The sequence below is a fragment of the Plasmodium brasilianum genome, chromosome 11, assembly GCF_023973825.1.
Source record: "Plasmodium brasilianum strain Bolivian I chromosome 11, whole genome shotgun sequence".
In the NCBI taxonomy this organism is placed as follows: Eukaryota; Apicomplexa; class Aconoidasida; order Haemosporida; family Plasmodiidae; genus Plasmodium; species Plasmodium brasilianum.
The window spans coordinates 794,141-809,224 of NC_090124.1; the positions used below are offsets into that span (position 1 = coordinate 794,141).

Genomic DNA, 15,084 nt, shown 5'->3' on the forward strand with positions numbered 1-15,084 from the left:
AACGAAAATTCTAGAATAAACAAAAAGAAAAATTAAAAAAGTATATTATAATAATTTAAAAAAAAAAATTAATGTTAGTATTGTGAACACAACACATTTATATGAGGTTTGAATGAAAAAAAATACATTAAAATAAATTTATTGGATTTGCGCACATACATAATTATATATATATATACATATATGTGTGTACATATTTCTGAATACAGTTACATCGGTATATATATATATATATATGGGCAAATGTACGTATAGATATATATTTATATATGTATATATATATATTTGTGTTGTGTCTGTATGTGCAAATCTCTCTTTTATGTTTAAATGTTACCGTTTTTACTTATTAAAATGTATTGTTAATATGCTTGGAGATAAAAAAAAATTTCGAGGAGTTGTACATCAGGATAGAATTTGCATTTACTCGAGAACGTAAAAATAATTTTTTTTTTTTTTTCTTTCAGATTGGAAATATGTAGAAAAAAAAAAAAAAAGAAAAGAGAAAAAGAAAAAAAAAAAAAAAAAAATACATTAATAATAAGTGTGCATTATTATCCTATATATATGTATATATATATATAACAAGTAACTGTCATGCAGCATGTATATATAAGCTTCAAATAGCAGAAATTTGTACGAAATAATATAGTATGTGTTGGATTGATTGTGCATGCATATATGTATGTACGTTTGTATATATAAGTATGTATTGATGTAGGTGCATATGTATTATGTATGTACGTATGTATTCATTTTTCAATATAAATTTCATACGTGTTTAAAATAGACGGAAACTTCGAATTTTAGGAATACTACAATAGGAAATTACTATTACTAGAATAAAATAAATAAACGTATTTTTGTAATTCTGTAATGTTAACTTATGATTTATTCCAACACTATTGAGGTAAGATTTCGTAAAATTATGTATATGTGCAATATCGTATATTCACAGCATTGTCATTATTTTCATATGTATGTGCGTTTATGGTCACCTGCATAAATATACACATACAAATACATACAACGCATACATAAATATATATTTATATTTTTATATGTATATCTTCGATGCCCTAATTACACACAAGTTGTGTTTTGTCTTATGTATGAGCCAAATATATAGACTATTGCACACCCTGTACAATATACTCTCTATTTGTACAAGAAAACATTTATATGTATATCAGTACATATTAGTCATGTTAATGCATATATACACATTAGTACTTACTCATATTAATATATACTCATATTAATATATACTCATATTAATATATACTCATATTAATACATACTCTTATTAGTACATACTCACATTAATACATATATATATATATATATTAACGCATGTACATAGTTATACAAATATGTGGGAATGTTGAATGTTTATTTTTAACAGTATTAAATATTGCTTAAACAAGAAGTAATATAAAGAGAAAAGTATATAAATTTTTTTTATATTTTTAAAATAATGTAAAATTAAATTAAGGAGGTAAAACATAACGAAAGTATACTAAATTAATAGAATTACATATTTTTATTTTTTTTGATAAACTGTGTGGAAGAAAATAGAATATAATAGATACTTTTTTGGATGCTTATAAAACTATGAATCGTTTGTACATTCATATGCATATGCATGTTAAACACGTACAAATGTGCATGCATTATATATATATATATATATATATATATATATACATGCGCATAAAATACGAACATGCATTTTGTTCATCCTTTTTACGTAAGAAAGTATATATGCATATATAAAGTTTACATATAGACGGAAGAACTGATTTGGGTGTATTTTTTGTGTTGTTAGGTAGGTACATTTGCATGATATATATACATATGTATGTATATATGTATGCATGTATATTTATATGTATTTATGTATAGATAGATACGTGTTGCGTTTATCCAGTCCATTATCTCTGCGTACTTGCACATTTTACATATATTCATTTACGTATGGACAATTTTTCTTATTCGTCCTTTTTCGAATAGTTCTTTTGGTTTATTATGATACTTTTGCATTATATTGTATATGTATAATTATTAATATATGAATGTGCGCTCGTATGTGTTTTACATATGCATGAATATAAAATACACACAGATGATGTGTATATGCTTGTTTTTACTTATTAGCACAAAATTACATTGTTTTATTGTTTAGACAGTCATGAGAAACATATATAACATGTTTTTAAGTATAAGCATATTTTAGTTTAAATAAAAATTTTTACGTGTTCGCATATGTAAGTATATATATATATATATATATATATATATATATATACATTTATACATACTTATACACATACATTTATACATGTATGCTCATATAAATATTGACTATTTATATGTATACTTTTAAAAGTATTGCGGATACTAATGAATATATCCTTTCTGTATATATATGTTTCGCTTTTCTTTTCTTTTTTTTCTTTTTCTTTTTTATTTATTTAATTTTTTTTATTTTCATTTTTTCATTTTAGTTTTTTAAATTTTAGTATTTTATTTTTATGAAAATAAGGAGGTGTAAGAAAGATTTTTGAATCATTTCTGTACATTCTTCATGGTGGTTATACTTAAAAGAGGGCTACACATCTAGTGTTTATATAAATTAAACAGCAGTACACAAATACACGTGTACACAAGCATAAGCACCTATACATATATATATATATATATGCATACCTGCCTGTGCCCACGTGCACTCATTTGTTATACACATTATCTTACTAATTAAGTAATAATTGAAGGTACAATAGTAAAAAGTATGATCAGCTAAGTCAGTTGCTTATTTAAAGTTTATTTTTAAAAGGGAATAAAAAGAAAAGAATACGACGCCAATAATTTGATAAGATTACGCACAAAGCTTAGAATAAATCTATTTTTTTTTTTTTTTAAAAAAAAAAAAAAAAGAATATAATATAGTAGAATACAATACAATACAAAAAGAAAGAAGAAAAAAAAGTTATAATATAAATATAATAAGTTAGATAATTCAATATGTGCAAAAATAGCATCCTAGCGTAATAGCACTGTTGAAAATGCAGTTGTTTTTGAAAAATTAATATATCTATATATATATAAATATATATAAGATATATAATATATAAATATATATAAGATATATAATATATAAATATATATTATATATATAATATATATTATATATATTTTTTTTTTTTTCGGGGATATAACGGTTAACAGAATTTTTATTTTTATCGCTACGTTTTCTTTTTGAGCGAGCATACTGCACATATATGTATATATGTGTATGGGTATACGTATATATATGCACGTGTGTATATATATGTATGAACGTGTAAATATATGTGCACGTGTATGTATACATATATATATACATATGTACCCGTCATAACAAAGTTTACCTTCATTTTTCATTTCTGAAATGGACGATAAAGAGTATTATAATGATGTGGAAGTAGACTCGGTTGCATCTACTTTTGAAGCTAACAGAAATAAATATTTTTTTAACGAAAATATTAGCAGTAATATGATAAAAAAAAATGAATCGAATGTCGGTACTAACGACCATGATCGTAAAATAAATGTAAGTAATACCCTTAATCTTTTGAATAATACTAATAGTAATCATAATAGTAAATTTGGAAATACCAATAGTAGTATTAACTCCAGTACGTTCTGTACTGATAATTATACTATAAACAGCTCGAATAATATAATGGGTGCCGTGAGGAATTTCGCTTATAGCAGCAATGTTAGTAGTAGTAACACGTACAGTAACAATAATAATATAAACAATAATAAAAATAAAAGTGGTGGTAGTAGTAGTAGTAATATGCATAGTAACAATAATAATAATAATAATAATAACAATAATAGTGGTGGTAGCAGTAGTACCAATGCGCGTAACTGTAATAACGGAAGCAGTAATGCACATAAGGGTTCATCTAACAACACCGCGAATACATTCCACCCGTATAAAGAAGGGTTCAGTGATAGTATAGAAATAAATAATGTAAAAATCAAAATGTTTAACAAACGAACTAATAAAAATGTGAACAGTCATAACTATAATAGAAATAATTACAACAATGTGAATATTAATAAAAATATGAAAAACTTTAGAAACAGATTTAACCATTTTAATAAGGCTGGTATGAAGCAAGATGGGATTGTGCGGAGCACTTGTCGAGATGACAACAGTGATAGTATCGTCAATTGCATTATTAATGGAAGTGAAAATGGTAATGGTAGTGGTAATGGCAGTGGTAATGGTAGTGGTAATGGCAGTGGTAATGGCAGTGGTAATGGCAGTGGTAATGGCAGTGGTAATGGTAGTGGTAATGGCAGTGGTAATGGCAGTGGTAATGGCAGTGGTAATGGAAGTGGGGTTATAAACAGAATCGAAAGTGAAGGAGGAGTAAACGATGAGAGTGGGTATGCTGAGTACGGGCAATACAACCAGTACAGTCAGCTTAACGAACAGGGAAACTTAAATGTAGGTGTAGAAAAAGAGGATAATGTCGAAAGAGGAGGGGAGGGTGGTGAACATTCAACTGATACGTATTATGATTATATGCAACAAAGAAATGGTAAGGTACAGAATAATAAAGTTAATAGTCGAAATTTTTATGAAAATAAAAAAATAAAAAACAACAAGTTGTATAATAATAATATTATTCCTATAAGTACTGATGAAAATGAAAATGAAAATAATATTTTGAATATGAATAATATTGTTCATAATAACACAAGTAGTGAAAATAATGATATGCACAATGGTAGTAGTAGTAGTAGTATTATAAGAAATAGTAACAATAACAATGATAAGGATGTGATGATCTCCTCTAAATATAATCGTTTTATTACTGATGGAAAGAAGGAAGTTTATAATGAGGAGCAGAACCACTTTACTAAAGGAAATGGTATCCAAAATATAAATGATAATAATATAAATATGAATATACATGAACAACAAATGTATTATGCAAATACAAATAATGGTAATAATATAATGACAGATATAAATAGTAACATGAAGAAGAGGAAAAGTGTTATGTTTGACTCAAGCACATTTTATAAACATAAACAAAAAAAAAATTATCATAAAACTTTCAATGATTCATTAAAAAGGTATTGTAATAATTCTTTAAAATTGGTGGACAGGAGTATAAAAAAGAATAACATGTCGTTTGGTTATAGTAACAATAAGAAGAAGAATATGCAAAACGGTATGAACAGAAACTCTGTTCTGAGTAGCAGTAGTGGTAGTAGTAACTGTGGAGATAGCAATTACAGCGGTAATAATTGTAATAATAATAGTAAGGATAACAATAGTAGTAACGGCAGTGGTAATCGTAGTGGTAATAATAACGAACTAAATGACTACAAAAATGTGGAGGACCCCTTCTCGGAAGAATTGTACAGCATGCCGGGGGGAAATAACACTAACAGAAATAATAATACGAGCACATTTTATAATAATATTAACAAAAAATCGTTCAGTAATATAACTTTTTCGTTAAACAAATACCTAAACTCAGTTGTTAGCACTGATAAGTCGAAGAGGAATAACGCGAACATTGATCGTATTGCAAATGGGAGCAAGGTAGTGAGCATTAGTAATAATGGTAACAATAACAGTAGCACGAATGGGAATGGGAATGATACTGCTAATAACAATGAGAATGGCAATAGCAGTAGCTTAGCTAGCCATATAAGTATCAATAATTACAACGCTGTCAGTTTGGACTACAACTCAGGAGGTGTAAATAACAAGTATAACGAAACGAGTTCATATAAACACGACGATTTATTTCGTAAGAACAACTCCTGTTACAGAAGCGAAGGGTTTGATAACTATGACCAAAGTAATATTAATAGTAGTGGACTAACTTTTTTTAAAAAAAGTGAAGAGGGGGAAAAGTCTGATTGCAATATGAACAGTTTGAATATACTCTCAAAAAATTATAATATACCACAACAAAATGTACAAGATTTAAAAAGTATGATTGGTAATGAACTAAATTCTAATAGTAAGGTAATATGTGAGGGTGCAAATTATTTCATTATGGGAGAAGGAAGTATAAACAGCTTTAACAATATCAGCATTAACAACATGAACAACAATCAGAGTTACATTGAATGCTTAAGCGAAGTGTCCGAAATAAGTGATGATGAAGAGGGAGAAAATAAAAATAACTGCTTAGATGAAAGTACTAATGTAGATGAGGATGTTAAAAATGCTAATAATTGCAAAAATTGGAATAGCATGAATAATAGAGACATCAACCTGGGTGATTCTAATGCACCTACCGCATCTGTTTCATCTGTTGTATCTGCTGTATCTTCCTCATCAGCATCATCTGCCTTACCCAATATGGTCAATTCTGCACCTTCAATGGATAACACACTTTTCAGTCAACGTGTAGGAAATAGGTCAGACATGATGGAAACTGTGTATAACTTGTACAACTACAATAAAGATATGATTGGTGTGAATAGAGAAATGAATTCCAATACATCAGTTGTTAATAATTCAAGTTTCAAAGTAGGAGTAGTACAGGAGGGGGAAGGGGAGGATGAGAAGGATGCGTATGTGGAGAAGAGAAATGCCTACCACATGAAGAATGCAAATAATAGAGCCCATAATGACGACCAAAGTTATTTGAGCAGCTACGATGTGAATACTATAAGCAATGACAGTTATATTGGCACGAACTGTGGAAGTAACATCTTTTTTTCACGTGGTCAAAGTAAAGAAAAGAAAAACATAAAAAGCAATTTTAATGAAATGAATTCAATAATTGCTCAGAGTAAAAATTACACCATACATAACAGTAGTATGGACGGTAAATTTTCAAGTGATAATTTTTCGAGTAATCATTATACTAATGAAAATATAAAGGAGGACATTAAAATAAATGAAAAAATGGATAATATCATATTCGCTAGTTCTATTGAACCAGACGACGATACTAATAACCCTAATGATAATACAAATATGGATGAACACAATGAGGGGGCAACTGATACCGGTATAATAAACAATAATATAAGTACAACAATGATGAGAGAGAAGCAAGAGAATAACATGATAGAGGAAGATGATAGAGAAATTAAAAAGGCTTTTTCCATTAATCATGTAAACAGTGAAGATATGTATATCAACACTTATATGCCATACCCGCCAGAAAAGTATAACAATATTTACGAGTTGCATGAAATAAAAATTTTATCACCTCATATACTGAAAACAAAATTTCACAAAGAAGGTAAAAGCTATCATTCATCCTTAAAAGATGGAAAACTAATTTTACTACTTGACTTAGACAATACATTACTACAGGCTACTTCCTTTGCAAAATTTAATATGGAATTACCTTTAGAAAACTTTGTGGATGAAAATGGAGAACCCGAATTATATAAATTTTTTTTACCGTATTATAATTTTTTTTATTATTTAAAATTTAGACCATATGTACGCCAGTTTTTACAAATATTATCCTTATATTATGAATTATCTATATATACAAATGCTACAAGAGAATATGCAGATGTAGTAATAGCAATACTGGACCCTGACCGGAATTTGTTTGCGGATAGAATAGTAGCTAGATGCAGTTCTGCAGATAGAGATGAAAATAAACATTTTTCAAAAATATATCCAAATATTGATTCGAGATATGTTATCGCATTTGATGATAGGAAAGATGTGTGGTCAGATATTCCTCATTCTCATATATTAAAAGCAGAACATTATAATTTTTTTGAATTAAGTAAATATGACATTATTTCACATTTCAAAGAATCAACTACTTGTAAAAAGAAATTTGTCGATATGGATATGCATTTACATTATATGACTAAAATTTTTTTAAAATTACATAAAACATTTTTTGAAAATCCGTTAGAAGTAGATGTAGGGAAAATCATAGATACAATTATGTTAAATACGTTAAGTAATGTTGGAGTTTATTTCACAGGTTTTAGAAAAAATTCAAAAAATGCACAAAATGTGTTAACATCAGATTGTGAAGATAGACAAAAAGAAATAGCCTTAGAATTAGGTGCAAAAATTTACTCAAATTATGATATACCTGGTGTAACCCATATTATAGCAGCAAAGAATTGTACAGATAATTTAATAAAATCCAAAAAATCAGATTACAATCATATCCAGAAAGTACATACATTATGGTTATATCATTGTAGAGGAACTTTAGAAAGTGGTAACTCCACCTACTTTGATGCGGATGAACTTTGTAAAATATATAATAATAAACCTCCATTACATCCAAAGAAAGATCATTGGTTCTTTGGAAATAAAGATGATTTAAGAAAACAAGATGATACTAATGATTGCATTAAAATTGAAAATCTAAAATCAAGGATTTTCCTTGGTACAGGGGAATATACACATGACGCGGTTATCTGCTCTCCCTTTGAACAAATTAATATTAAATGGATAGAAAAGGAAGTTAAGTTAAGGCAAATTTATGATACCCCAGTCAATGTTGCATCAAATGATGCTAAGACAAATGAAAAAAGTCAATTTAGTGAAAACGCAAATCTTATGTGCCATAATTTTGATGTCGATGATAATTTCCCCTGTCTAGGAAGCACCTTTGAGGATCTTAGCAATATCAGTATGGGTTAACCGTCTTAATCATATTAGCCGCTATTATCAGGTGTTATTTAATGTACATGAGTATTCCTATGCCGAGTAGTGATAAACCCGTAGCTCACTTACCTTTGTTTTAACCCCATACCCATATTAGGTAGCTTGTCGCTAGCCACTTTGGTCAGTCATTTAACCACTTGGCTATTTTACTTATTTTGCCCCCTTTTTTGTTATGGCATTATTCACTCCACTATGCACTTATTTATTTATATATCTATTTATTTATTAATTATTATTAATTTTTTTTATTTTTTTATTATCTTTTTTATTTTTACTGTTTTCTTTTATTTATTTATTTTTTTTTTTTTTGTATTAAGTTTATCGAATCAAGCCTCGTCCCTCCCTTTCATACCTCAAAATGTTAATTTTTGTTTAAAAAAAATATATAAATATATATATACAAATATATATATATATATGTATATGTATATATGTATATGTATATATGTATATGTATATATGTATATGTATATATGTATATGTATATATGTATATGTATATATGTATATGTATATATGTATATGTATATATGTATATGTATATATGTATATGTATATATGTATATGTATATATATATGTATATAGCGCTTTACATTTTACTACTTTAGTTTTTTCTGTTCCGTAATAAATGGTATACACCGTTATTGCATCATGCCATCATAATTATTATCATAATTATTATCATTGTTATTATCATTGTTATTATCATCATTATTATTATTACTGCTGCTTCTGTTTTATTTTTTTTTTTTCTTTCCTTATTTATTTCCATTTTATACATAAAAAGATGTTTAATTGGGCATCAAGTTTTTACTACCTATATGAATTACATTCGCTTGTGGCTTTTTTTTCTTTTTACATAAAAAAAAAAAAAAAAAAAAAAAAAAGCTACATGCACACGTGCACATAAGCACATGCATACATACGGCTGATACTGCTGTGTTTTAATATTTTTTTTTTGCAAATTTTTAACCTAATTTTTATAAATTAAAATATTTTAAGAAAATTTATAATTACGGAAAAATATCCACAGAATGACTTAACGGGAGAAAGGACTGTCTAAAGGGAAGAAGTTTTGAAGGTGATTTTTTAAGTGCATTCCTTTGTTATATATATATGTTCCAATTTAATACAATATAAATAAACTATATATTTATGCATGTATGTATGTACGTATGTATATGTATGGCTAATTTTGCTTAATTTTTCCTCTTCATTAGTTCTCACAATTACAAAATTTCATATTACTCATCAATGCATTCAGCGAGTGTTCAAAAAAAAAAAAAAAAAAAAGAAAAACATACTCCACTTTATACAATATTGTTTAAAGGCAATGTATAGGAAATATTTTCACTAAAAGAACTCTGCAATGCTTTTTATATTGAGCAAAAAAAGGGAAATGATATATTTATGTGTATTCCACAGCGTTATGTGTACTTAATTTTTTCACACTAGCTCCGTTTACAGTATCACTTATGCTGATGTTCGGTGCAGAGGAGTAGATGGCACGTATAAAAAAATGTAATATATATATATATATATATATATATATATATAAAATAAAAAAACAATAATAATAAAAATTCTACAAATTTTAAAATAAACTAGTGTTATTACTTTTATAATGAACTCTTCACCATATATAGTTTGGGGAATGTTTATATAAGCTCTTCGAAAGACATGTAGTTCGCAAAAATAATAGACGATGCACTTATGTGTATTTAGAAATATCAGAAATTATGTCTGCTTTTTCTTACCTCAAATTTATTTTTTTAAAAGTAAAGAAGTTCCGAACTGTTAACAAGTTACAAAAAGATAAAAATATTCTTCAATATGCAATACTAAATTGTGCAAAGCTTAACTGTAGCAAATGAATCCCCATACGTATCTATATGTACATATATATATATATATATATATATCAGTATATACATATATGCATAATTATATGTATAAAAATCCAATGAAATGATTGGATATCCTCTCCTGTTAAAGCTTGCTACTCAAGGTAAATACGTGTTCACTACTGTCTCTTGCATGAAGGCACAGGGGAAAAGATACTACCCTATAAGAGTATTTCAAAATACTTCTTTATTTTTATTTTCTTTTTTATTTTCATTTTTTTTGAATATTATACTTTTTTACAAAGAAATACGCAAAGAAGCAAGTTGTGGAAACCTCAAATTACAATGAATTTATTTCTTGCATAAAAATAGCTGTCTTGAAAGATTATCGATGAGAAATCCTATATATCAGTGCTAAAAAACAAAACAAAACAAAAACGCACACATCCCAATCGCATCAGCATATTACATAAAATTTATAAATAAAATACTCATAAGGATGCAAGTTGTAAAAAAGAGAAATAAAAAATTAAAAAAAGAAAAAGACTAAAACAAGTTTATATAACATAGCAATTTATTCATCTCATTCAGCCCCATTTCTTACCATAATTTTTAATCCCCTATTCGCTCTTCCCCTACTAATGCTCATCATATGAATAGAGAAAAAAATGAACAAGGAACCAAACAAAAGATACATCCACGTGTACTATGTTAAAAAGAATGATAAATATAGAAGACATGGTAAAAGGTGCGAAAGGGAAAAGGGTTATGTTACTATTGAAATAACAAGAATAGATGAAAGAAAATGCCCTTACAGAAAAAGAAAAAATCAGGAACTTCTCCAAAATGATAAGACCAATGAGTTTTTACAAAGTTCTATAAAAAATTTTTCCAAAAAAAAAAAAATAAAAAAAACATGGACCAAGATATTATATGACATATTACACCATACAACAAATAGTATAAATCAGAAAATAAATTCTTTCTTAAAATTTTTTGTTTTACATTCGGATTATTTTTCTAGAGCACTAAATATAAGCAGAGAAACATTAGTACAAGATTCTTTCAAATATTTCAATTCAGAAAATGCGAGAAGGATGGTAAACTGTACTAGTAGTAGTATGTATGAACAAAAATTTCATCAAACACAAATTACAAGTGCAATACCAGAAAGGAGGGATTCCTTTCATAAATTTCAGATTCTTAGTAACAACATCATACCGTGTAACCATTTAATGGGTATATTTGATAAAACAGAAGGTTCTGACAAATGCTATGCAAAGGATATTATGACGAACTTGTGTGATGTAAAAAATAAAATTCAGGATAAAAATATAGATCAAACGAATGAATCCTTTTTCATTAATGATAAAGCTTCTTCAAATGAGACAATTAGCATGTTAGATACATCAAATGAACAAAATAATTTAGAGAAACAAAATGTTAAAAACTTTTACATTTCCACAGTAAATAGAAAAACGAATGCGAAAAATATCAGAAAAATCAGCTTAATAGAGATATCCGTCGATCCGCAATTTTTTATTTCCCAAGATTTTTTGACAGACTTAGAAAGTTATCTAACATTGAACCATTGTCTTCTGTATGTTAAGGTAATGTGTAAAAGTGAGGTGCACACTTTTTTTTCTCATTTTTATACCTTATTTTGTTCCATTTTCCTTCCTTATTTTGTTCCATTTTCCTTCCTTATTTTGTTCCATTTTTCTTCCTTATTTTGTTTTCTTTTTCTTTTTATTTTTGCTCCTTTTTTTTTTCCCCATTTTTCTTTTTTTTTTTTCCTTTTTTTTCCCCACACATGGCAAATGTTCACTTGTGAAATTGCTCCATGCCTGGGTGTGCGTGAACATAAATTTATTTATCCGCTTCCTAGCAGACGCATTAAGTTACTCCTTTCGCACTTGTTTCTACGCTATTATATTATTGGATAATATATATATATACTACCATGTGAACACATATGCACCCAGTTCATCTATTCAATTTTACTCCATTATTGTTGCTCTTTTAGAAAAATAAAAAAGAACTCACGGAGATTCATCAAAACTTTTTTTCAATTCTGATAAATGTTGATGAAGTAAAATTTTTGGAAAACAAGTTGTCCAAGTCTGTACTCAGACATATCGTTAGACGATTAAATTCTTTGTTTAAAATACCAACTAATGATATTTGCGGCGTTGAGTTTTGTTTATATTTAAAAAATAATGATATGTGTGAGGCACCAAATTTTAGTGAGAAGAATATGTACACATATTCAATTATAATATTTTTAAATAACAAAAATACAAACTTTGTGGAATTCCCTTATTGCGGATTAAAAATTATGACCAAGACAGGTAACTGTTTAATATATGAACACAAGAAAAATGTGTCAAATAATAATATTTTTAAATTTGGTATGTCTGAAGAAAAATTATTTTTTTTAAAAATTAACCTCAAGGATCATATAAATTTGCATATGTTAATAGGTCGAAAACATGCTAAACTTAAGCATGATCAGTTATTTGAAAAAAATAAAATGACGTACATTTCTCCAAATAAAAATAATTCGAAAAATAATACATTATATTCTTACAACCAATATTTTAATGAATTTTTTCCAATACCTGTTCCCAATAATACGAACTTAATGAGAAATAGCTACTTATGTGTTAAAAAAAACATGGATATAATTAATAAACAAATAATACAGTTAAACACAAACAGTATGAGGGGCCTATTTTTACGGGCGAAACAAAAGGGAAATTATCCTCCTTTTTTTGCTTCCTCTCAGTGCTAGAATGAGATCAAGTGGAAAAAGGGATAGAAAAAAAAAAAAATATATATATATAAGCAAATAAAAAATATATATATATATATAAGCAAATAAAAAAAAATATATATATATTATATAAGCAAAAAAAAAAAAAAAAAATATATATATATATAAGCAAATAAAAAAAAAAAAAATATATATATATATATATATATATATATATAAGCAAATAAAAAATATATATATATCCAAGTACAAATTAGTAAATATATAAAGGGGTATCTCTAAAGATCGGCGAAAAAACAAATGACATCTCGTAAAAAACTCATGTTTAGTAATATTTTTTATTTTGCTTATTCTTATGTATGCGTATATAGCTGTGCCATTTATATATTAATAAGAAAAATATTCCATCGAAAATGAATTCATTTGAAGTTCACTCTTAACCGGAATTTTTTTTTTTTTTTTTTTTTTTTATATGAAGAATATTTCACCAATTTGGTTATTTCATTTTGTTTAATCGCGTATCTAGCTGCACGTACTTGTATGCAACAAAATTAATCTGCCTTCATTTGGTACATTTGTGGAACATTTGCCGCTATGCCTTTATTATGTATGTGTGCATATACATACATACATATATATGTATGTGCGTATTTACATTTTGTAAGAAAATCAATCAAACCAAAAAAAAAAGGCATAAATATACCTATGACTATAATTCTAGTACCCTCAATACAAAAGGGTAAAGGATATAATGAAGAGAAGACATAATACTGCATTTATTTGTACATATTACAAGCTAACACTTATATTAGGTTATGAAAAGATTATGAATAAGAACAGTGAAGTGTTACCTTTTTAATCACGCCCACGAGTTATTTTATTTAATTTTACTCTGTTTTGCTTATTATATTATATTATATTTTACTTTATATATTATATGTATTTCCTAGATTATTTTAGAAATGGTGGGCTTTCATAAGAGCCTAGTGGTTTTACTAAAAAAAGAACATATATATATAATATGTACATTTCATTACTTTTACACATTAATTATGGCTGCAAGTGAACAAGATGCATTTTTAATTAACCCACCATTTGTATTTCCTTAAACAAAGATAAATACATGTTTTATTGTAATAATATATTTGAGTGTATTATACGTAACCGTTTAAAAATGCTACTTGTTTTCGTTCCTATGAATGTATACGTATATATATACATTGGCTTCATAAGAGAAAGTATATATATTATGATGATAATACCTCTTGGATGGAACATTACCAATATGACGTTTACGTGCATATGATTTGCTCTTCCCAAGTAACATTCTACACCTTTGTGTACTCATATCTTTTTGATTTTCTCCTTTCCAACTATTGTCCAAAAGAGGAGTTTATTTTTTTTTTTTTTTTGTGTGTATTTTTTTTGGGGTTATATTTTTTCTCCCCCTTTGCTCAAAAATTTGAGCCAGTTTTCGACCCTTTTTGATTTAAGGTCTTTAAAATAATTCAAATATTATAACTGGTTTTTACAAAATGTATACTGAATTTTACACACGTATTGAAAAAGGTAATATAGGCATGTCTTATTATTATAGGCTAAAAATTACCACTTTTCCTTTTTACCGTTTTCATATGAACAGTTCATAATTTTTTATTGTGTTCATTTTAAACATTATATGATAATGTATTAAAAACAATCTTAATTTTGCAAATTTTTTTTCAAAGTTGATAAATACGAAAAAGTATGATTATTCAATCAAAAAAAAAAAAAAAAAA

The 15,084-nt window shown here is 26.8% G+C and overlaps 2 protein-coding genes across 2 annotated transcripts; both read left to right on the forward strand.

Moving 5' to 3' along the window:
* Positions 1-3,427: 3,427 nt before the first annotated feature.
* On the forward strand, positions 3,428-8,662 carry MKS88_003636 (NLI interacting factor-like phosphatase; the record flags this gene model as incomplete). Its single annotated transcript, XM_067216745.1, has 1 exon — positions 3,428-8,662. The coding sequence occupies one exon, from the start codon at positions 3,428-3,430 to the stop codon at positions 8,660-8,662; it is 5,235 nt and encodes a 1,744-aa protein (XP_067072448.1).
* Positions 8,663-11,198: 2,536 nt separating this feature from the next.
* MKS88_003637 (PhIL1 interacting protein PIP1) lies at positions 11,199-13,324 on the forward strand (the record flags this gene model as incomplete). Its single annotated transcript, XM_067216746.1, has 2 exons — positions 11,199-12,140; positions 12,557-13,324. The coding sequence occupies 2 exons, from the start codon at positions 11,199-11,201 to the stop codon at positions 13,322-13,324; spliced, it is 1,710 nt and encodes a 569-aa protein (XP_067072449.1).
* Positions 13,325-15,084: the final 1,760 nt, after the last annotated feature.